The sequence below is a fragment of the Pagrus pagrus genome, assembly GCF_965226575.1.
Source record: "Pagrus pagrus genome assembly, chromosome: 19".
NCBI lineage: Eukaryota > Metazoa > Chordata > Actinopteri > Spariformes > Sparidae > Pagrus > Pagrus pagrus.
In genome coordinates, this window is record NC_140203.1 from 11058750 (window position 1) to 11082354 (window position 23605).

Below are 23605 nucleotides of genomic sequence, written 5' to 3' on the forward strand. Positions count from 1 at the left end.
CTGCGTTGGACACGTGAACTTAATCGAGTTTCATGAATCCATTGTCTTTCCAATTGTAGACTTTTTGTGTCCGTGTTTCTTGCCAGACAGAAGAGAGGAGCGTAAATAAATGTATCATTAGCAGAAATAAGTCTTTCCCATCTGTGACTCACTTTGTCTATAATTGAAGTGCTGTATTGATTGCGATGGCTGGAACATTTGTGATGCTTGTCACTTATTAATTTCGAATTTCGACAAATCTCTGACTAATGCCGTGGGTGAAAAAGTTGTCAACATAAAGATTTCATCAAAGCAGCTAGGCATTGCAATAGCTTGACAGTAATTCTTAACCGAGCCCGCTGCACAAATGCATAACATTATGACAGCCTAAGATGTGTGTCCAGCTATTCAAGAGTTCAGGGCCTCTCGTTGCAGCACAGTGTTGTTTTTTGCGAGAGCACTGCACTCAAATACTAATGCATAACCCAACAGTCAGATGCGAACTCTAGTATATATCTTCTGTTTTTTCCCCCTTAAAATCTTCACATAACAAGGTGTGGAAAAGTGTGCACTTCATACACAGTTTAAATGTAATTTTCTCAGGGATTACATGTTGATCTCACAAACTGTTTCTCTTTTTCTCTCTCTTTGTACTCTTCAGAGATGTCGGGTACGGGAGAAGATATTTCTCAGGTGCATTGGAAGCAACAGTGGCTGGAAAATGGGACGCTGTATTTCCATGTGTCCATGACTGAGTCTGAGCTTTTAGCCCAGACAACACAACCCACAGCCCGGGAGCCTGCTCATGTCCTACATGAACACATGCATCTGCTGCACATCTCAGTAATGGTAAGTTATGAACACCTGAACCTAAGAAACAAGGTTGTGTATGTACAAGGAAGCACATGTGAATGCATGGCAAATGCGTATAGGAACACAGTGTTTGTGACATTCTTTTGCAGGTAAGCATGACGACCACTGTGTGGTCTTTCGCAGTATAACGTGTGGCCTTTGCATTGACTGTCATAACAACAGTTTGACACAAGAAGCAAGAAGTGTCCTACATTGTAGTGTCGCAGCTGGATAGTGTAGAACATTTGTGGAACATTTATAGATCTTTGGTGATTGTCATATGAATTTTTGTTGAGATTAGTTAAGGTCACACCAGAAAGTGGCACAGCAAATGTAATCCATGATTCTTGGTGACAGAGGGAATACTCACATGTTTCTACTGTTCTGTAAATGTAAAGTGGCATTTACTCCCCACTGGCATTTTTTTCTCGGGGTTGTAGATAGTTCAAGGAGAAAGAAACAAAGCTTTGTATTTGAACCCTGGACTTCGCTCTCACGACCGCAAACTATTCCTCTTTTGAAGAGCAGTTCGCTTCGATAGCTTCCTCCATTTTGGTCACACCGGCTTTCCGTTTCCCAAAGGTCAACACTTTGAAGACGACTCGCTATTGGTCAACAGCGTGAAATTGTGTTTCAGAGTTACCCTATGTTGAACATGGTTGCGACAAATGTCCATGTACCTATTTTACCCTCTCAAGCAAATCCAATAGCCAGAGCATTTCCATCAAAATGAGTGGATTTCACCACAGAGTTCTGCCATTTAAAACAGCAGTATGACCGGGCCTTTCCCTCTGTCTTTAAAGTGGCATTCCACCACTTATGGCTGGCAAACCTGATGACCAGTCTGTTAGAGTTTAATGGTCTGATGCTCTTGTTAATCTTATTTTGTTGTTACGTACTGTATGTTAAGACCCCTTGGTGTGAAAATACACTTTAGATAAGCATGGACTCACTCATTAGGGATCAACTGATACTGATAGTGGTTATTAGTGATCAGGGAGACTAAAAAACAATATTTGGAAGCGATATACATTTGCAGTAAAAAATACAAATCTGTGTCGTGGGCAGGTAAAAATCACCAATACCGATAATCAGAAAAAGGCTGTTTGCTGGCCAGATAATCTGTCTATCCCGTGTGGTGTTCTCTCATAGTGTTTGTCCACCCATCTGATCAAAGGCTTTTTCACAGGAAGCCTTGGAGCTACTTGTACTGATGCAGTGACTGAGAGAGTAAAGACTTTTCAGACAAGAAGTCTGGTTTGGAGGTCATGATCTTCAAATGTCACGCCAGTCTGGCGAAGGCAGCGCTCCAGCTGCACAGCTAACATATTGACGTGCCTCTTGGTTTATAACAGTAGTTCTTGCTGATGGGATGCTGTGAGGAGTGTCAATATTTTCAAAGCATGCAATTACTTACTGTTAGCAGGTGGAGTAGAAAGCTGGTCAGGCAGTGATCGGTTGGAAAGCTGGGTCCTTTCTAAATCCAGTTTTTATGGTATATAGTGATTTGCCATCGCTTTGAAACTGATGGTTAAACTCTACATCTGATAACTTACCTATATATTTGTGTTCTGTGTGGGCTTCAATTGACTATCCTCTTTCTCTGCTTGCGTTTAAAAAAAGAAAAGAATGTATTCGGTAACATCATCTCACCTTCATGGTTGTCAAATTTTGCACCTCCTCTTGTTAACTTATTGTGAATACTCCTGGCTGCGTTCTTACAGCTCTGTCCTCCTCTCCCAGTCTCTGTTGTCGTCACTTCACCCCTCAACTTTCTCCCTGAATTCCAACTTTTCAGTCGTCAAGTCTCAGGCTTCACACCTATTCTGTTGCTGACTGACTTTTCCTGCCTCACCTCTCCTAGCACATCCCACCACCTTGTCTATTTCTGTCTCTCCCCTCATCTCCGTGAACCATCTCCTCGTTCTATCCACCTCCGTGTTCCTTCGAATCCCCTCTGCGCTCTGGCTTGCAGCCCCAACTTCTCCTTGCACATCCTCAAAACAATTTTTGTGACACTTTATTTGAAGGGTTGTGCAAGACACTTTCATTGGTATGCCGTAGAACCATATAAAGATTAAGTAAAAATTATGAATGAAAATCACCGTTGTTTTGTACATTTTTATTTTTGGTTTTTGGTTTATATCTCTTTCGGTGCAAAATTGACATTGAAGTTTGAAATCTGAAATAGCATGCTAACCAGCTAGCCACAGTTCGTCCCGGTCCAAATCTTCTGAGCAGTGTTAACACCAACAGTCCACCTGGCTGCAGGGCTAACTGAGCTAATTAGCTCATAGGAGCAAGCTAGAATTGTTTCTCTGGTGATATGCTGCTGTGCCGGTTTGAGTATCAATTCAACAAATCGCCAATTCTTCATATGGCACCTTTAAAAAATGTGTTTCTCTAAATAGTGTATTCCCAAATTTACTCTCAAATTCATCTGACACACTGTCATTAAAAAGCAATTAAGCCTGCCAAGAAATATTTGTGACAGGCTGTGTCCCCAATGTCAAGGTATCTTAACTGAGAATCCCGGATCAACTTTTCACTGAAAGTGATGAGACAAAAGCAATAGGCAATACTAATTGTTCTAAACTTTCAGCTGAACTTAGGTTCATATCTGTTTCCATGATTCATGCACCTTTTCTATTTTCATTCTTTTACAACCAGTTTACTTTCACTCTTGACCCCATGACCCTCCTTTCACTGAAAAAGGTGCAAACGATGGGTTTGTGAGAAGCGTTATGTTCAAAATCATAACCTTTTCTATCAGTGTATTACCTGGTATGAATTGTATGAATTCCACTGGCAATGACATTTTTTTAGATAGGCCTTTTTTTCAAAGCAGACCTATGACTTGATTGCTTTTTGTTAATGCGGCATGTCAAAATGTCCTCAGTGAAAAAGGCCTATTCATTTTAATTTGCAAATAGTCTGTGCAAATTTCTTTCAGATTAAAAGTATTTCCATAATTCAAAACTTTCAAACAGTCACTCACACTCATGCCTGCCACTTAAACTGGTCTAAAATGCAAAAGGAAAAAAAAAAAGGAATGAAACTGCAAACTTGGTTTCTCAACACTGACGCACTAGTACATAAATATAATTGAATTTATTCCCCCTTAGCATTTCCAAGTCGTATTGTTGGTGGTGCTACTGTCGCAAAGTGAAATGAATAGTTTCTGTTTTCTTTAGAGTCCCAACTACCAACACTTCAGGACAAACCATAAGTTTACTCATTCATTTAGTTTATAATGGAAACGTGAAAGCAGATAGAAATGGTGACAGGCTGCCAGCCTCACGGAATCGCCAGTCAGCTTTTATTTTCCTGGGAGATTTCGTGACTGGTGGCAAGCAGAATTGCATGGTGAAAGTGAGGTTTAAAGGGAAGCAATCTAAATGCCGATGGTGTTATTATTCCATAGCCACCACATTGTGCAACCAACATTCACTTCTTAATGATACATTTAAGTGAAAAACTTGACTGTGTCCAATTTAATTAACTGCTATTGCACCTAAACAATGGGCCCTTAAACATGTTTCTAAGCTTTCAATTTAAGGTTTTTACTCAATTGAACCTTTATTTATATATATATATATATATATATATATAGATATATAGATATATAGATATATTGATCTGATCTATAGATCAACCGTGTGGAAGAAATCCAGTCTCCATTCTCTATGTTATCTCTCAGAGTTTTTATGCTGGTTGCATTGTATTTAATTTATTTTATTACTATTTTTTTTTTGATATTTATATTCTAATATATTTCTACGGTGTGTTCTTGTTTTATTGTTTCCATTTTATTGTTGTTCATTTTTTTCCATCTCTTGAAATTGTGTCTTTTGTTGTCGTTCCAAAGACATGAAGCTCAGCTTAGACTCGATGCTGAGATAAACCCAAACCTCTGGCTCACAAACAAGATCGATTTTCACTTTGTTGTGTTTGCTATTGGATTACTTAACTATGATGTTATTATATTTACTGTAATAAATAACAATTTTGCTGTCCTCTTTCTCCCTTTCCTGCTTGCGTCTCACTGTCCTCAGCTCTACATTCTCTTATGTCTTTATAATTGGACACTGATATCTCCTTTCTGCTCCTAACACTCTCATCTTCAACCAGTATCTTTGATGAAAGACACCTCAGCCTCTTTGTGTGTCAGCTAGTAAAGTGCAAAAAAAAAAAACGGGACTGTCCCACAAGCTACCTTTTAAAATTACAACAAAGAACCACTCCACTTATGTTGCTGCATGAACATGGTAGGCTCAAGATGTGGCCAACTGTGTATCACATTTAAAACTCAACCTTCATCATTTTGAACACATTGCTTTGATATGCAACTGGTCATTTACTATTGTTTGATTACAATATTGATTAAAGCTGATTTAACCATAGTTCTATACATTCATGCAGGTGCACAGCAACTGTATGACCGTGTTTGTACGGAGTTGTCTTTATTTTATCTCGTGAAAATAGACATGAGTGTATAAAATGCAAAGAAGGAGGGAAAGCAGAGGGTAAGCATATCGAGGCAGTCGGATCGGGACAGAAGGTGTGCTGGTTTGGCCTCGTGGCCCCGAGGTGTCTCATGGCTCTTTGAGTGAACATCACAACGTCTGATGCTGTCAGTTCTGGCCCAGACTGAAGTGTGAGCACTCTATTCTTCTGGCATTGAGCTGTCAGTTTCTCACTCACTCAAGCAATCATTTTGCCAACTCTCCCTGCTTTTCGCTGTCCTTCCCCTTCACTGTCTCTCCGTCACATGACACAGTCACATCATTTTTAACACAATGTAAAAATGACAATTTGACAATTTTATACCATATATATACTGTGTGTGTGTATGTATATATATATATGTGTGTGTGTGTGTGTGTGTGTGTGTGTGTGTGTGTGTTTGACTGTATATAAATTTGACAATGTCTGTTTCAATGTAAGAAATGTTATTCTTACAGTGTATGTGTATTTTAGGGATGCCACGATATCAGATTTTCATTGATTGATGATTAATGTTGGCAAAAAAATTCATGATAACTATCCTTTTGCGGTACACATATAGAAAGTTAAAGTCAGTCAAATTCATCCTTAATTTGTCTATTGTGTGTTTTGTCGTTTTTTTGTCAAATGAGTAACATTTTTTATACCAGTGTAGGGAAGTGGAGAGAGAGTCCATGTTACCATAAATGTCTGTTGTTTCGATCTGATTTTGAACAGCAGTAGTAAATCAATGAATACAGCCACACAACAGATCTGTGCCGCACACTAGGTAGTTAACTGTTAACTGTTCCTGCAGCTTTTGCTTCTTCTTTGTCTGTTGTATGGGGGTTGGCAACCGGTGTTATTGTGCAGTACACCTGCTATAACAAAGCCACATACATACATACATACATACATACATACATACATACATACATATATGTATATATATACCCTCATATACATATGTGTGTGTGTGTGTGTGTATATATATATATAGTATATATACACACACACATATGTATATGAGGGTCAAGGTGTCAAGGCAACAACAGAAGTGAAGTTGACATTTGGAAGCAACACATCAGTCTTGACAATGATTGCACTGTAGATTTTACATGTTTACTCCCCAAAAGGAAGCATTTATTTCACACATTCCATGGCCATCCACTGTCCTTGCAATTTTATTTTTAAATGCCTAAATCAAGGCCTTCACCATGAAGTTGTTTGTGTAAAAGTTCAAATGAGTTAACACAGACAGTGTTTTTTTATTATTTTCAAATTGCTTTAAATGAAATATATGTCTATATTAGTATTAAAACATGACATGGTCTACTATTCTAAATATACAGCAGTTAGATGTATTCATGACTGCATCCTCCTGGTGATGCATAATATTTTTGACACTGTGATGTTACTGTGACAATTATAAATGCCTAAATTTAGATTGAATTCCCCGCAATCCGTTCTTCACAAGTGATCACACATACCTTACATCTCAAAGCTTTATACCCTGATTATCCCTTTTCAAGACACCTTCGTGACACATCTGGTTTCTGACAGTTAGAAAATGAGTTTTAATTAACAGCTTTTGTATAATACATTAACATACTTCAGAAACTGCCTTTGAAAGAAGAAAAAACTCATAGGAGTTTGGGTGATTGTATTAGTACACATAGGCTCTTACTATATGTCACATGCAGTTTAATGGTTTGATTGTAAGGCGTGTTGAAGAGTTATGACACTTAAGAGCAAGGCATGTTATTTTACACTTCATCTGATATGTTATTTTACACTTTGGTTGATAATTATATTTAGCAATGGTAATGTGGACACGTTTCATTTAATGCCTCAAGTAGTCTGCACAGGCTTGTATAGCGTGCACTACAATACATCCTAATGAAGGCATTATTTTTCTCATACTGTCCATTGCTGCAGCACCTCTATTCACCCTCTTTAAGGTCCCTTCCCCCTGCTCTGATTGTTTAGCTCTCACAGGCCTGAGCAGTCACCTGCATAACATGTTTCCACATCAGTTCTGCTGGTGTTTTTGCAATGACAGCCGTGCAACGGGTGTGGCTTACGGTGGGGACCGTGTTGTTGTCACCTCAAAACCATACAGAAGTCCAGGTGGCTTGTTTGAAGGCACAGTTTCTGGATATGGGCTGTGTGTTTTTCATCGTAGATTGAGCATTTTGATACTTTCATAGTATTTGTGTAGCGCCTACACCTGCTTTATAATGCAAAAAGACATGGAAATCTTACTTTCCCCAATATGGAACCTCTAAAGGTGCACTAGCTTTGGGGCAAAAGTTTCATTTTTCACGCTTAAACAGAAAGTAAAGTCTTCGTTTTCATGACTGAATAAACTGAATGAACAAACTGACCTCAAAGGACAACACAATTTCATACTTTTTTACTTTGTATATATTTGGCGGACCCTGACACTTTTCCAACTTCAAACTGTGTTCTGGACCTTATTACACTCTGAGGACAGCTCCTTTATTCAGTAATGGAAAAAAACATATTTCTGAGTTTCGATTATTTCCTTGTTAATATTGTAAATATTACATTTCTGAGTTCAAATTTCATTTCCAAAACTACCCGGGGTACCTATAATAGAAAGAAATATGAATTTTGTTCCAGTTTGGTCATATTTTACAAATCAAAAAGTGAATCTAGGTTTACAGAGTAATTGGCACTGTATCCCTTTGACCAAATTACCCTTGTTTTCTTTGTATGGCTCACTCTATGCCATGGTCTATAATGGAGTCATGCCTCCTTCGTGATCTAACCTAGCAATACTGTTGCAAGATTTTGCTGAAATTTAGCCTTACAGAATGTACTGCTCCCTGCCTTGAGGCTTTCATCTGAAAAGGTTGATTTGCATTGTGTCAACAAAATGATCACACTCGCTCTTTAGAAACTATTGCAAGGATTTTATTTTGTTGTCTCTGGCTGTTTGCCAAGCCGCTTTTAGTCTCTGCTCTGCCCTTTTTGATTTGTACCTTTTGAGGGATGTTCTGGCAGGAGCCGAGCTGTAATTGTAAATCATTGGAAAGGAAGTATTCTATATTTCAGTATCAGCAAAGTACTTCATTGCAGTTCACTGCCGTCTGTCACTGTCTAACCGCAGCCTCAGACTCTGTGTCGATAAGTAAAACGTAGTACTTGTGCTGCTATCTTTTCTTCATCATTCATTTGCAAAAATGGGAACATTAGAGGCCGTGTTCTAGGAAATATGAAACCTATACTCTCAGACACACTCACGCAGAGTAATAAATCTATTACTATCGGAGGTAAAGATGATTGATAGAATTTAAACCATTTCAGAAAGAACTTTTACAGCTCTGTAGAAAGAATCGGAGAAAAGAAAAAAAAGAAATAATGTGATTCATGGAATTATTAACATCTAACACCAGGCAGTTTGCCTCCAGAAAGGAGTCACAGTGGTGGTTTGATCAGACCTCTGAGATGTACTGAAGCAGCCCTTAAACAAAGCCCCATCCCACAGCTAAGACAGATCACAGAGAAAAAGCAATTTTCTCCTCTCAGCGCAACCTCTACACCAGAAACCATCCATGATGCACAATGCCCAATGCAATGTAAAAAGTTTTTGGGGGAAGAAAAGAATTATAGGTGAGATATAATTGCATTCCATTCTCATCAGTACTGGGAATGATATAATGCAAAGGGAATTTGAATATGGAGTTCAGAGGAAACTGCAATCAGTCATATTGTGTGTGGTACTGTTGAGAATTTTTCAAACAAATGGCATGTTTGAGTTCACAGGGAGGACAGGTAGTATTTTACAGAAATGAGATGCAATAAAGGCTGGCATTTCAGAGCCTTTCATATGCCACGTTACAGAACATAATCATCTATTGCCTGAGAACTGAGTGTCAGTAGGACAACAGAAAATGGAAATTAAACATGTTTCACTGACTATCTGGACATTATGCTGAATACACCAGTTAGCCAGCCACCACAACAAAATAAATGACTGAAAAACCAACATGAATAGAAAACATTTCGTTTTTAATTCAGTCTGGCTCATTTCTTATAATTGAGCATATGCCCGGGGTTGATTTAATATTCCCAAACTCACCCAATGTGAAAGGGGGACTACTATTCTTATCTCTGTCCTGATAGATATGCATGAAGATACAGTGCACCCTACACGGTTGAAATGGCGTCCTTATAATTAAGCAGTCACTGGTGATATATGATCATCAGTGCGATGGGTCATCGAGGCATTTGAGGCGATTGTGGCTCCTGTGGAATCAGGGGCTACTGGAAATTAATTTTCACCATGCACCGGCACAGGCAGGCATAGTGCTGCTGTTGGGTGAGGACATTTTTCAATTATTACATTAAAGTCCAAGTGAGTTACTCTTTAATTGCTTCAAGCTTTAATTGTTTCAGTCACCTTTCAGTTTGGATGATTTTACACACGCGTGTTATTGTGCCGTGAATGCAAAATCAGTGCTAATTAAAATTGCTGGTTGCCAGCAGCTTAAGAGACGGACATGAAGCTTCTAGAATTACAAATTATGAGAAGTGTGATTTGCTAAAGGAGCTAATTGTTCTTCTGTGCCAATAATAAAGGTCCTCTGCGTCATCACGGCTGAATTTGTATCCCCTTAAATTAAATTCTACATCACATGAATGTTTTAATATCAAGTCTCAGGCTTAATATGCTTATTTGCCAGCTTTTTGAGCATTTATACCACAATAAAAGTAATTGTTCTAAAGAATATTGAGAGGAACATTCTTGTGTGTGTTGTCATTCTTTTCCTACCGCTTTCAAAGACAGATCAGATCAAATGTAATCAATGTTGCGGTGCATGTATCTGATTTAAGAAAAATACCAGTCCACTGGCCAGAATAGGTGTTGCAATCTGCATTTCTGATAAACCACCTGATTCAAATAAAATGGTTCGTTATCAGGCTTCAGCAGAGCTTCATGATGAGCTGATCATTTGAATCAGGCGTGCTGGGGCAGGGAAACATCTTTGGTCCGGTAACATGACATAGGTCTCGCTAAAAACGGCAACTTTGTTCCTTTGCGTTTTAAAAAAAGTTCTGCATTCAGATGAAATCCTTTTGAAGATGATCCCCATGCATATGCCTCAGCAAAAACGACCATAAACGCTGTAGTATGCATGCCAGGCCAGTAGTTGGCAGTGTAACTGGGCATAAACACGAAACACAGCTCAGCGGTCCACCATTGTTGTTATTGTTGTCCTCTTACTCGCGCATGGCTATTTGACTGTGAACGTATTACGCATGCGCAGCCGTGACGTCACAGTTTTCACAGTATTGCTAATTTATTGACACACTGACATTTGGACGAACGGCCAAAACGCAACGATAGTTTACCGTTTTTTTTGTTGTTGTTGAAAACATTCTCGTGATAGCAGCCTCTAAATTATGCAGGGCATAATCACATATCACTGGTTCCACAGTTTAAATGTGAAAACATTGCCTCAAATAGTGGTCTCTCACTTGAGACAGTTGTCTCGCCCAGAAAGTCAGCTCATATACATGTATTGTGAAGGTATATGACATATGGTGTACAATCATACGTATGATAAGTGCGAATTTGAACATATCTGTGGCATGCTCTCTCCCACCCCCTCACCCCGCCCAAAGCAGGATAGTTTACACCACTGTGTAATGGCTTTGGCTTGTGGAGGATTTTCAGATGCACAAAAGTCATTTGATCTATTTCTGTTGATAACCATTTACAAACTCGATGAACTCGCTGAGGTTTATTCCGTTATGCTGGCGCTACTGAGACAGTATAATCTCTGACACACTTTCTCAAATGCCAGTTATTAACTGTAGGTGATGTCAGCAACAGTGCCACAGCAGTTTTAGCTCAAATGTTTTAGTTCAGATGAGTTTTGTGCACATAGAGGTTTTGACCAGATTTTCACTTGCTTTTCCACTATAACTGTCCTTCAATCTCTGCAGCCTCTGCACAAATAACAAAAGCTTTTGAAATTAAATTAGTGCGGTTGTCTGCAGACTATTTTCTTTTTTCCACACAACATGGGCACAGCACAACCAGCTATAAACACAAAATTGACCTATTATAGCCTTATAAAGGTGTTATTGCAATCATGTTAGCAAACAGTTGCTCTTTCTCATATTCAGAAGATACAGAGCAACATTTAGTCATTTGGAATAATGAAACCTAATGAATATAATTCTGATATTTAGACTCCTTTTTGCTCTGTTTTGGTCTCCACAGCTCCTGAAAAATAACTGGCTCGTTAATACCTTTTGGGGCTGAGCAGATAGTGTACCATGGTGTTTTAAGGCGAAACAACCGTGTTTCTCAAGTGGAAACAAAGCTGATGAGAGCAGTGAGACTGAGTCGTAACAGTGTAGTTGCGGACCGCGAAACCAAAATTGGTGAGATGAAATAAGCTGACGTTCAAATGGCTGAAGGGAACTGCTGAGTCGGATGACAACTCTTCTACCGCCACGAGTGAAACCCTTCACATTTAACAATTTTTCATGTAAAATGATTGATTGTTTTAGCGTTACATAACCCAAAATAGATGGGTTTACGTAAGAGATTATGTATCAGTTGTATGCATCAATAGAGGGAAGGATGCTCTACTCTGACATTATGATGGAAAATAAATCACTAACATTGAAGTGGGCACTGTGGAAAGACAAGTGTTGGCTGAATGCAAATGTCAGTGATCTTAGCTTATATCTCATTTGGATTCTAAAAGATGACTGTTTTTTTTTTTTGAGTAATTTGAATTTGAAAGGATTCATTATTGTTATTTTTCCATTAGAATTGTAATCAGCACTGTAAAGTGTTCACGGCCATTCGAATGTCAAGTGGAGAGCACTCTCAAAAAGAAATTGTGTATCGTGTGCTTTTTGATTTAATTTTCTCTTTGAGAATACTCTGCATGTGCACTGCATTAATTGAAAGCAGAGCATCTATAGTATTCTCCCAGCTTCAGCATCATCAGAATCTTTGTACTGGTGATCACCTAATTAGTGTAATGTTTATTGTGCTCCTTTGGGTTTTTGCCATTTATTGGGTTTTTAATGTGTCTTTAATAGGCTTACTTTACCATTTTACTGTGCGAAGATGTTAATTCCTTTGAATCCGGGTTCTCCTGCATTATATTGAGGATACCTAAGTCATGGTAACATGATTTAAAAATACATTTTTGGTCCTCTTGTAAAACTACATGACTACAGTGGAATGTTTTAATGATTCCCTGGTGAGCGTGGCCTTCGGCTTTCTGCTGTCTGTCTGCACAAGCCAATCAAACATCAGCCCACAACTGTCAACTAATTAATCTGGCTTTTCGAAGGACTTTGACCTCGTCTGATTTGAACGTCTGATTTTCTTTCTTTTTTTCTGCTCAGAGCACTATGACATGTTGACAAAAATGTCAAGAGAACATTGAAATAAAAAGCAAAGTATTAAAAAAAAAGCGAACTGAAAATATATATCATTTTTTAATTATTATATAATTATATTATTCTAACAGGCTTGGGTTATTTATTAAAAAATCTTGTGATAAAGAATAATTAGAAAACAAATAATGTTGAATGTTAGAAGCTCTCTGTAATAAGACATTAGTGCCACCAGAGACTACATGAGAATTGCAGTGTTTATACTCTCCCAGTTTGATTATTTAAATACAATTTTTTAATGTATAACTTGTGGTATAACTGAGGCCATTTCAGTGAAAAACTGAATCACTCTAAAGAATAACTCTTGATTCCAGGTGAAGAAAAACCTGTGGTTGACCCACTGACCCAGACTTAAAGTGATGCCTGAAGTCTATAACACATAGCCACTGCAGCGCAGCAGCATGTCATATGACACTTATCATCTGATGCCCCCAGCACACATCAGTCATGCTTCAGCATGGTTTCAAGTAAAACATGGATTGCCAGTCCTTAGTGTGTTATGTCACTTGATTTCTCACCCGTAAAGAACAATCTCACCACAGGTTGTCTTTTTAAAAAAAAAACATATATATATTACATCATAAAACCTTGACTGTGGGCTGTGTGGATTTTTTTTATCTGCTTTACTCCACAGCAAGCTTCCCCTTGTCCAGTGTGACAGCCAAAAGTCTGAAGAGATAGACATCCCATCAATGGTCTCAAAAAGATGCCAAGATGTGCCAAATCAAGGGAGCGTGTCTGTTTCAGATATGATTTCAGACATTGTGTCCCACAATTTCACATGCAAAGTAAAAGTCTTGGAAGTTTTAGGGCAGACTGACCGTCAAACATAGTTTCAGGGCACAGCCAGACTAATTTGATAATTCAGAACTTAATTTGCAAGGAACCACTTTGAAAGGTATTTAATGTCCTGAAAATAAATAGTGAATTTGATATTAATTCCTTTCAAAGGAATTTTCCTCACTCAAACTCAGTTTTGTTCATTCAATGTCCGTTTTCATGAGCCTAGGGGACACTTTTGCCACCGTGGTCCAACACACTTCACCGAGCTAATGAAAAGACGTGTGGCACGGTCTCTTGCTCAACACCTCAGACAAAGACCAAGTCCCACCCCTTGATTCCACTGGGCACCTCCCTGTTAACTGCTGTGTGAAACGCTGTTTTGACCTGTCCTCCACGTGGCTTCATATCCCACTGCGAGTGGAACGTCATGCCTGCCTGATATTTTTGACTTGCTCGGATTGTGTTTCTTTCTGCATTTTTCATTGATTATTGTGCTTCTACTGTGGTTGAGTGGGCTGCGTAGTTAAATCGTCTTGTTATTTGTCAGTTTTAAGTGTCTCTATTGTTAATATTTCAGACTTTTTTGTGCCACAGATCTTTAGTCTGCACTGGGTGTTTAATTTGAAAATTGAGTGGCTGCACTATGCTGATTCAGTGTCTGTGCCAATAGATGCAGCCGCGCTCCACTTCCCTCAAAATCAGACTCGTATTCTCCGCAGAGCAGAACGGAGAGCCGCTTCTTGGATGCTGATAAAATGTGCTGTGGCACAGCCAGTGGAAACAGGAGTATTGTCTAGAACCCCTGCGATCGGCTCCGGCGACTGTATCACAATCTCATTTTAATCCATGCAGCTGTCCGCACCAGCTCTGTGCAGGCTTGAACAGAGCTCTTTCTCATGCTCTGTCTCATGGGCATAAGTGTGACCTGACACATTCATTTATGCTTTCAAGTGTATTTTATTACCTAACACACATGACAACAGAAGGTTAGTGCCCAATTAAAGGCCCGGGATAAATATATTTATCTAGATTTTGCAACCTAGGCGGAGCAGAGTGTGCTGCTGTTAGTTAGACTCTCACTTCACTTTTGCCCAGCAGCTGGGAAGCAAGACCTTGGAACTTCTTAGGGAGGAGCTGCAGTGTTTATTCATGGGCAAACTGTTTACTACTTCACTGCCAGCCTTTTCCTCGTGCTCTGATCACCAACATTGTTTGAATGCAGCCATTGTCTTGCTCTCTTTTTCTTTGTCACTTAACCACATGCTCTCTACGAGCAACACTACTCTTGTAAAATCATGCAATCATGCATCAGTATTGATGAAAGAAATATACCAGGAGTCTTGGGTCTAGACATTGGGTTACTCTCACCAGTCAGTAAAAATATTTCGTCTCAAGTATTGGGCTTGGAAGATTGGCCATATTGGCATTGAACCAATATGGCACTGTAGACTGGCAGACGTGGAGCTGTCAGAATCGTCTTCGGCTATTTAACAGCTGCAGTCTGCCGAGACAAGTGCACAGCGCTGTTCCAAAGTTCACTCTCCATTGACGAGACATTTTAATCCGTGACAACCTAACAATATCCTGGGCCTTCAGCTTTCCCTTAAAGCTCTTCGACTAACCCAGTGAATGCTGCCAGGGGGAGCAGCCTTGAGCTCCCTCTGATGATGAATTTCTTGCCTTCAGTCCTGAGGGCTTATTTATTAGTTTAAGGGGGTTCCCCAGTGTTCTCCGTACCCCTTCTGACAATTGAGGTCTTCTCAAAGTCAGCCTTCCCATTCTACACATAAGCATTCTCTGCTGCAAATACAGTCTTTCAGTGATCTACAACTAGTGATGAATAATAATTCCTCAAGTTAAAGTTTCGTTGGGACCTTTTTTAGAATAAATGTGTCTCTTGTCATTTTCACTAGCACTTGAGCTAGCAGTTGCACTGTGTTCCAGTATAAGCTATAAGCTACACCGCACGCATATTGCATTGCAATACGTGTATTAGATCGTTCCAACAATCTATTGGAGATAAGATACAAGTCTTGGGAGAGATGAACATTTGATGATGTCTGTGATAACTATTGATGATAGCTCCGAGGAGTTCCACAGCAGGCCACGTGTTTCCATGTTCTTTTATTTCCATCTATGCCACTGCTCTGGCGTCCTTGCATGGTGTTTAGTATATACAATCCATGAAGAGCACAGATGTTCAATAACAACTCACCACATGCATGCTTAATAGAGAAGATATCCCTTCTAATAATACCCCTCCAGACATCAGAGTCACTGATGTGGCCATTTATGTTTTCTAGTGCTACTATAGATTTCTAAGATGGGTCCTTGACAAGTGGCTTACCGTTCTCCAGGAAGTCGATGTGCTTCGTCCTGCCATTAGGTACTCGGTTAAAAGAAACAGTTGGTGTTCTCCCCTCTTCTGCAACATGCAGTCTCATTGGAGTGACCCTCTCATCCACTGGGACTCTCTAAATGTGCCTAGTTGCAGGAGTGGGCCTTGGTGTTCCTATTCTGGGCATGGTTCGCATCGGTTCTTGGTGGAAGTCATCGGAGTCTTTTTGAAAGACTGTTTGTCCTTTAACTGGAACTGTTTTACCTTGCGTGGCCCCGTTAAGGTGAGCACTGGGGTAAGACAAAATGTCAAGAGAGATGGTTTGTACTTCACATACGTGATTTAATTGCCATTCTTGGTTTCTTATTCTGGACCACTTCCCCCCCTTCCTCGGAAAAACAGAAAGCTGTCCCGCTCAATTGCCGTTATTAGAAACATATCATTTTAAATGATATAATGACATGCTTTAGAAGAACTTGTGCTAATAACTAGCGTTTTGTTCGGTCCATTTCCTCACGGTTGGATCTTGTGTGTCGTCAAGACCTGAACCCTAAAGTTATTTACTTCTCAATTATCAGTTCAACGGTATTCATCAGCATTTCTTCTACATACATTTAATACAACAGTACTTTTGGCAGCACTTTTGCCCTACCCTTCAGAAATTGCTCTTGATTACCCAATACAGGGGGATTAATCCAATATGGCCTACTACAGCAGGGCACAGTACTCTCTGCAGAGTGATGTATACAGTATATTCTGTAGTTTATCGGCACAAAGGAGACAACAGAGCAAATAGCAAACAACACAAATGTATTCACATTAAATTAAAAACAGAGCATGCCAGGCTGCCTACGAGGGATCTAATTCTCATCAACAACAGTTAAAGGTACCCATCAATAGGGACTACAGATGAGCACAATAATTTCTTGATATCTTAAAGATGTCAAATGCGATGGTCTCACTTAAACAAACCAGCCTTTAACAACACACACATACATGACCGTTGTACTAAATACCAACAAAAATAGGCTAGACTGCCCATAGGGGATCCAGTCCTCATCAACACTGCTCAGATAGTACAGTGCAGTGTTAACAGTGAATAATACAGTTATTTGAGAAAAGCCATTATTTCCCTGTTACTCACACCCTGATGTTGACTGCTTTTGTGTCAGACAAACACGTTAGTCTGCACCTTCCCCCCTTGTCCATCAAGTTGATAATCGACCTGCCTCACCGCCTTGCTAATTGTTCTTAACCAGAGCCATTAGTGCTATGACATACTGTAGGAGATTATACTCTTGATTTAATTAGGAAACAAGGAACATGGTGTTCAATAATTGTCTCTTTATAACTTCCATGTCTGCTGTTCTTGAGTAACCAGTGTCCGCTGGATTTATCATCATCTTGCAAATTATGTGATATCTCTTGCAAATGTCTGAAAATCAGCCAGGAGTAAATGCTGTTTCCTCAGGAAATTCTAATTATAGTAACCTTTTTAAAATTACAAAGAAGATGACTCTGCTGATCAGTGATCTGGAGTAAGCTGTGAGTATATGCACTTTTCATCATATATGAATCACATTTCTTATGGAACTACACTACAATCTGGCTATGCAGGTATTTTCCCATCACGCCCAGCACGGATATGAGGTCAGTAGTACACTTGGGGCAAGTGTAAAAAGTCTAATTTCCTTTAATTAGTCCATAAGGAGGGCATGAGCCTTGTTACAGACCACTATTCACTGTAATCTTCTACAGCAAGTGACACCATATGCGATATCCTACAGTAGGTCAAGGTTTTCTTGATGCGTTTTCTTCGGGCCTGGCTCTGGCTTTTATTTGTATCCATAGGGGAGAGAATGGTACAAGCAGCTCTTCACGGAAGCTTCCTGGCACGGTTCCCACATGTTCTCATTCATGGCTGCTCTGTTCCCAGATTTTAGCAGGGCACTAAACACATGGTCAGGTGCTGTGGTGCTGCTTCGAGGACTGTGCCACTGTCATGATGGCTTGGGTCCAGGCTTTGGTTGTGACATGAATGTGGCAGAGAAGGGGCCGTTTTTTTTGTCTTTGGCTTTTTAGTAAATTATTATATACCATATGAAGTAAATTGGACATACCTCCACAGAATTATCTGCATACATATACAGTATCTTTATACATTTATACTCAGGTTTTTTGTCTAAGATATCTCAATGGAAGTTGCTAAGGTGCTATTTGCGTATCATTTAGGGTTAGGGTTAACCCAGTGCACAATGATTCATAGCCATCTACATTTCAAATGCACAACATGTCATGAAACTGGTTTGTTTCTCAATTTGCACAGACACTCATTCATATTTATCAGGGTGCATATTCTCCACAAGGAGAGCTGTTCAGACATGGTCACAACAGTTCTACACATGCCAACCTGCGCCACCTTAAAGAAAAGAAATTATGTAGTCAGAACCTGAGGTCGGAAACTGCAACTGGGGTTCTGCTGTTGGATATTACAGGCATAACCAGTGTTGGGTATTACAGTATGTGTTATAAGTAATGCATTATAGTACTGAGATTTTTTTTTTTTTGTAACAAGTAATGTAACATGTTAGTTTATTTTTTCAGTTTGCAATCATTTACATGATGTGTCAAGTAATTAAGTTCAAATGTATTATAGCGGGCATTTAAATTATATGTTGGCGCACCCTAAAAACTTGTGCTGCACTCGTGCAACCAATGTGAATAATTAGTCTGAAGCCCGACGCAAGGAATCTTAAAGTAGGCCTGGGCGATATCCAATGTTTTATATCATATTATCCTGCCTAAATACCGCAGTACACAATATTACCATCATTGGGGTGGGGGTAGAATTTTTCTTACAATATGTAATAATGTTTTTTTTATTTATTTTTTTATTTGATTTTATTTATTTTTTATTTTATGCTGATTAGAAGTATAAATAGTATAATGAATAAAGGACTGACAGGTGAATAAGCTGTTCACTTCTTTATCTCTCCCTTTGCAGCAACACATACAACACTTTTAAATAAAGAATAATATTTATCAGGAAATTTTGAATTACATATATAGTAAGTGTGATAGTATAATATATTAAGTGCAGCGAGTCTGTCGCTGGGCCCCTTCCCTCTGAACTCTAGAGGGCCAGCCAGGTGAGAAATAACACTGTCATATATTAAAATACAGTCAGAGAAATTCCTATCAGGTGAAGAATCATACAGCTGTTTGATATTCGATATGGTTATAGATATCCCTCATGGTGGCAAATATTTCAATATTCGATAATGTCTAATATCGGCTTTTATTGTTGTGTTGTTAAGCTTAATATCATGTGTGAATGCACATTAATGTGCTGGCGCTATGTTACGTGCAGTTGAACTTTACAGTAAATGTGGGTGTACATGCTTGGGTGGGGGCCTCTCCCCTCCAGCATGATTATTTTGGTTCGCTCACCCCTTTTAAGAGTTTTAACAGTCATGTTGTTCCATCCAGTCCATCCATTTTGTGAACCGCTTGTTGTGTGAATGGTCACAGGGGGCGGGAGCCTTACACACCAACCACTGGACAGGTTGCCAATTTTTTACTGAGCTGACATCCAAAGACAGACAAACACAAATTGCACACACATTCACGCCTATGGGCAATCCAAGTTTCCCAACTATCGTTTGCATGCAGACATTGGAAACAGAAAGTCTAGACTGATTGGCCTTATGTGCTCAGTTGATTTGAACTTTTGACTCTCTTGAGTTGAATTGTATTTAGATTGAATTCTCTGGTTAAAAACATACAGGACTGCTTCTATACAACAGCTCACAGCCACCTTAAACATTCATACTGTGCTCAGCTGTATGTGGGAGTTTTTGAGTTGCATATGTGAGGAGGTCATATGCCCTATATGCATGAACTGCATTAAATTTAATGTCCTGTATGTGTGTGTATGTGTATATATATATTTTACTTGTATTGTGATACGATAGTTCTCTTAACAATTCAATTTCAAATATCTATTCGGAGAACATCCCCTGACACAAACGTGTGCAGACACACTGATGTTTCACCCCATATGCAATCTGGCTGTCCCTCTTCCACACACACTGCACGTGCATGCTTGAAAACACAAACCGTTGTAATAGAGCACTTGTTTGGCCGGGCAAGTGTCATGACCAAAGCAAATTAGCTCTCTTCAGACCTCTGGTCGCTCTGCAAGTCAAAGAGGGAGGATACTATTAATAGAGACAGAACTCAGGTAGAAGTAGCTGCATCTCCCCAGCTTTGTTTTTTTTTTTCTTCTTTTTTTTTTTTCTTTTCCCTTTTTCTTCTGCCCATTCACTCCCCTCCTCTCTGTTGCCTGGGTAACAGTTACCGATGGAGACCAGGAGTTCGGGGAACAAAAGAAAAGTCTGGTGCTGAAGGGAGAGGATTATTGAATAACTGTGTTCATGCATGCGCTTTTGACTGCTTGCTTATGTGTGTGTAGATGCTCGATTGATATGACTGCATATAGTCCAGAGAGCTAATGGGCACACAGGCATGATTGGTGGTGTTAAGTGTGTGGAGGGGATGTAGATCATTTATAAAATAGTACATCCATGTTGGTGCAGAATTATGCCTACACACTATATGTGAAATGGCTTACACTTTTTGTTTTTTTTGTTAAAATCTCTCTCTGTGTGGGCGGGTGGATCTTCATGAAAGCCTGCTTAATCGATGCATTTTTCTGGGAAAATGAAACAATTCATGGAAACTGTAGATTTGAGCACCATTAGGTGTAACAACCACTAATATTTGGAGCCTACAGGAACTTTATACATATGTAAACAGCAAACCTGTCTCTCTGCCTGTAATTGAACGGAAATTAGGTTGCACCTTCAAAAAAAGGTGCTTTGTGTGATTTTTAAGTTTAAAATTCAAAAGTTAACTCAAAAATGTACTATAATTATCGGTGGAATGTAAAAAAATAAGTGTTTTAATGTCATGACACGGATGTCAATGTATTGTGCTGCAGAGTTATTGACTGATGTTAGCATGCTAATCGACTAGCCCTTGCCCAGTTAGCTTGCTCCCAGCTAAGTGAGGTAACTGGCTAACAGCAGCTACAGTAAGTAGCAGTTAGTGGTTGTTCTAGTAATATTCTGCCCCCTTTAGTTCGGAGAATGAATTCCAGTGGTAGACAATTTTTACAAATTGCCGCTTTAAACACAAACAATTAGCCAGATACCGATCTGAAATTGACCTGACCTGACTTCTTATCAGTCTAGCTCAGTATTCATAATAAGATATCATTTTTTTCTATATTGTGACACTCAGTTGGAGATGTTTTGGGTGGCAATGTGATAATTATCTCTCTTTTTGTCGCATTTTTCTTTGTTATTAAACTAGTATGTTCACAGCTCAACTCTTGGAACAGTTCTAGAGAAGGAGCCAGGGAAATAACAACAACAACAACAACAACAACAACAACATCATCATATACTTTGCATATATTTTCTGGTATTTAGTTTCATTTTTACTTTCCTATATTGTTTGGCCATTTTTGTGCACTTATGTGGTTGAAACTATGCAAGCGTTCTTCAGGATGAAACAAGGGGATACTCAAGACAGCAATCGAGTGTGTTCTGTTGAGATGCTTCTGAAAAAAGATGTTTACTGTTGGGAATTAGGCCATCCTCACTGCATATCTCATTAACCTCTACGAACTTGAAAGATAACGACACCAAGCTCCGCCATACTAGCCACCTTAAGCTGCCAGACAAGTGGCTTTTTTTATCCCCTCATCTGCCACTATATCTCACTATTGATTCATCGCAATACTCGCTGTTCTTTTAATGGCCCCTTGAAGCACAGTGATTAAAGTCTTGGGGAAATTTCCCATTAATGTATATTTGAACTGCTTGTTTTCCCTCCCCTTAGTGCTAATGATAGCAGATGTTTTTTGCTAGCAGCCATTAATGACTCAAGCACCAATTGGGAACATCTGTGCTATTTGAATTGGGCTTGAAAGTGTTATTCAGACCTGTGGTATCTATTAGCATTTTCAGAGCGAGCTGAATCCATTAGATGTTGTCTTTGCAGGAAGGTGTATTTTCTTTCCCCCTCCTTTCAAGCCAGAATGAAAGACAAACAAAAAAAGAGGTGCTCACTAAATGCCCCTGTTTTAAACCCATGCCTTGGTGAAGGCAAGTGTCGAAACACTCTATACTGTATATAACATGAAATATGTGGTGTGGAGCTGTGAAGAACTGCTGTGATTTGAGAGACCAGAAAGGGGGGGTTTGAGGGGTAGAGCACGAGAGAGACTGAAAGTGAGTTTTTGATTGCATCTGACACGAATGGACAAAGACTACCTTTGCCTTCAGCTGCTGGCGCTCGCTGACAGGTCTACTCTCACAAGCTGTTGTGGTAACACTTGGCCGACAGCTGCAGATACAAATAAAGGCCTCACTTCCAGCTCAACGACAGGGAATATAACAAGAGCTGAAGCCCCAGCTGCCTCTGATGGAGGTACACGGGCATGAGCGCACGCTAACACATAAGAACACCTATAATCACACATAGCTCTATTGCGCCCGCCAGCTTTCACAGCGAGGATATTTCATTCTCTAGCAGAGAGCAAAGTCATTCATTTCACATTTTTAGTCTTGCGTTTATTCATTCTGTTAAATACTACACAATCTGAATAATCCTTGTAAGCCTTGAAAAACATTATATTTTTTTTCAAATATGGCCCTCCAAGCAAAATGGGAAAACTAAATGACTTTGTGTGTCCACTGTTTTTTTTACCACATGTTGCTCTTTACAAGTACGCGCCATTGTCCACAGTCTGATGCCTGTATCTTTACAAAAGCAAAAATCCATTCCCTTCCCCTTTCACTCCTCAGCCCTTCCTCTTTCTCAATCAAAGTCACCCCAAGGGCCTCATTGTGCAGACCCTCTCATTGCCTTGTTATCAACAGCTGTAGCAAGCCTGTATTGGCCCCTTGTGACACCACTGCAAATATTGGCATTACGTTTCTAATCACATTTCTTCCTCTGAAATGTCACCGAGGCGGGCATGTGTACTTACAGTTGGCACTGCCTCAGTGTGAAGATATCATTTATCTCCTCTAAAAGCAAATGAAAGAGCCATAATGTACTGTGGGTGGGTGGGGTGGCGTTAGACTGTGAGGGCATTGCAGTCTCTTCTTTTCCAGCAGTACTAATTTGCCACAGTAATGAGCAAGCAGCGGTGCATGGTCATCAGGCAATTATATTTGGTTACCATGCAAACAGTGAGCATCATGGGATGTCATTATACTGAGAAATATACCGGGGCTCTATTACAATGGGAGAGAATAAAACAAACGCTGGCCATCATCTCAGTGCAGGCTTCTTTTTGTGGGTGATTTTGAAATGCAAACTGTCTTTCCTCAAGGGATGACCTCATGGGTAGCAAACTGATATATTCAGTCATTTATTTATTTTTTCCGCTGCCCTTTTATTGAGTTATTTTTTTCCACTATTCACAAAGGGTAATTACATCAAATGAAACTCATGGAGGGGCTCCGTATGCTCTGTTCTCTAATTGTTTTGCTTGTAATGTTCAAAAAATACAAGTCAAAGACCATCATCTAATACAGTAAATACAAAAAAATATGGGAACACCTAATTTACCTGGAGCTGTATGCATCCAGAAAAACAATCAAACTCAAACTGGGTGAACTGAAAACAAAGATA

At 39.4% G+C, this 23605-nt stretch overlaps 1 protein-coding gene across 3 annotated transcripts in view; it reads left to right on the plus strand.

Moving 5' to 3' along the window:
* The window catches only part of astn2 (astrotactin 2), a 306993-nt gene that overhangs the window by 64287 nt on the left and 219101 nt on the right, over positions 1-23605 (plus strand). For all 3 annotated transcript variants that reach the window (XM_084384096.1, XM_084384097.1, XM_084384098.1), the window contains exon 2: positions 641-828. In XM_084384096.1, coding sequence (XP_084240222.1) covers positions 641-828 — 188 coding nt within the window. The remainder of the gene's footprint in view (positions 1-640; positions 829-23605) is intronic.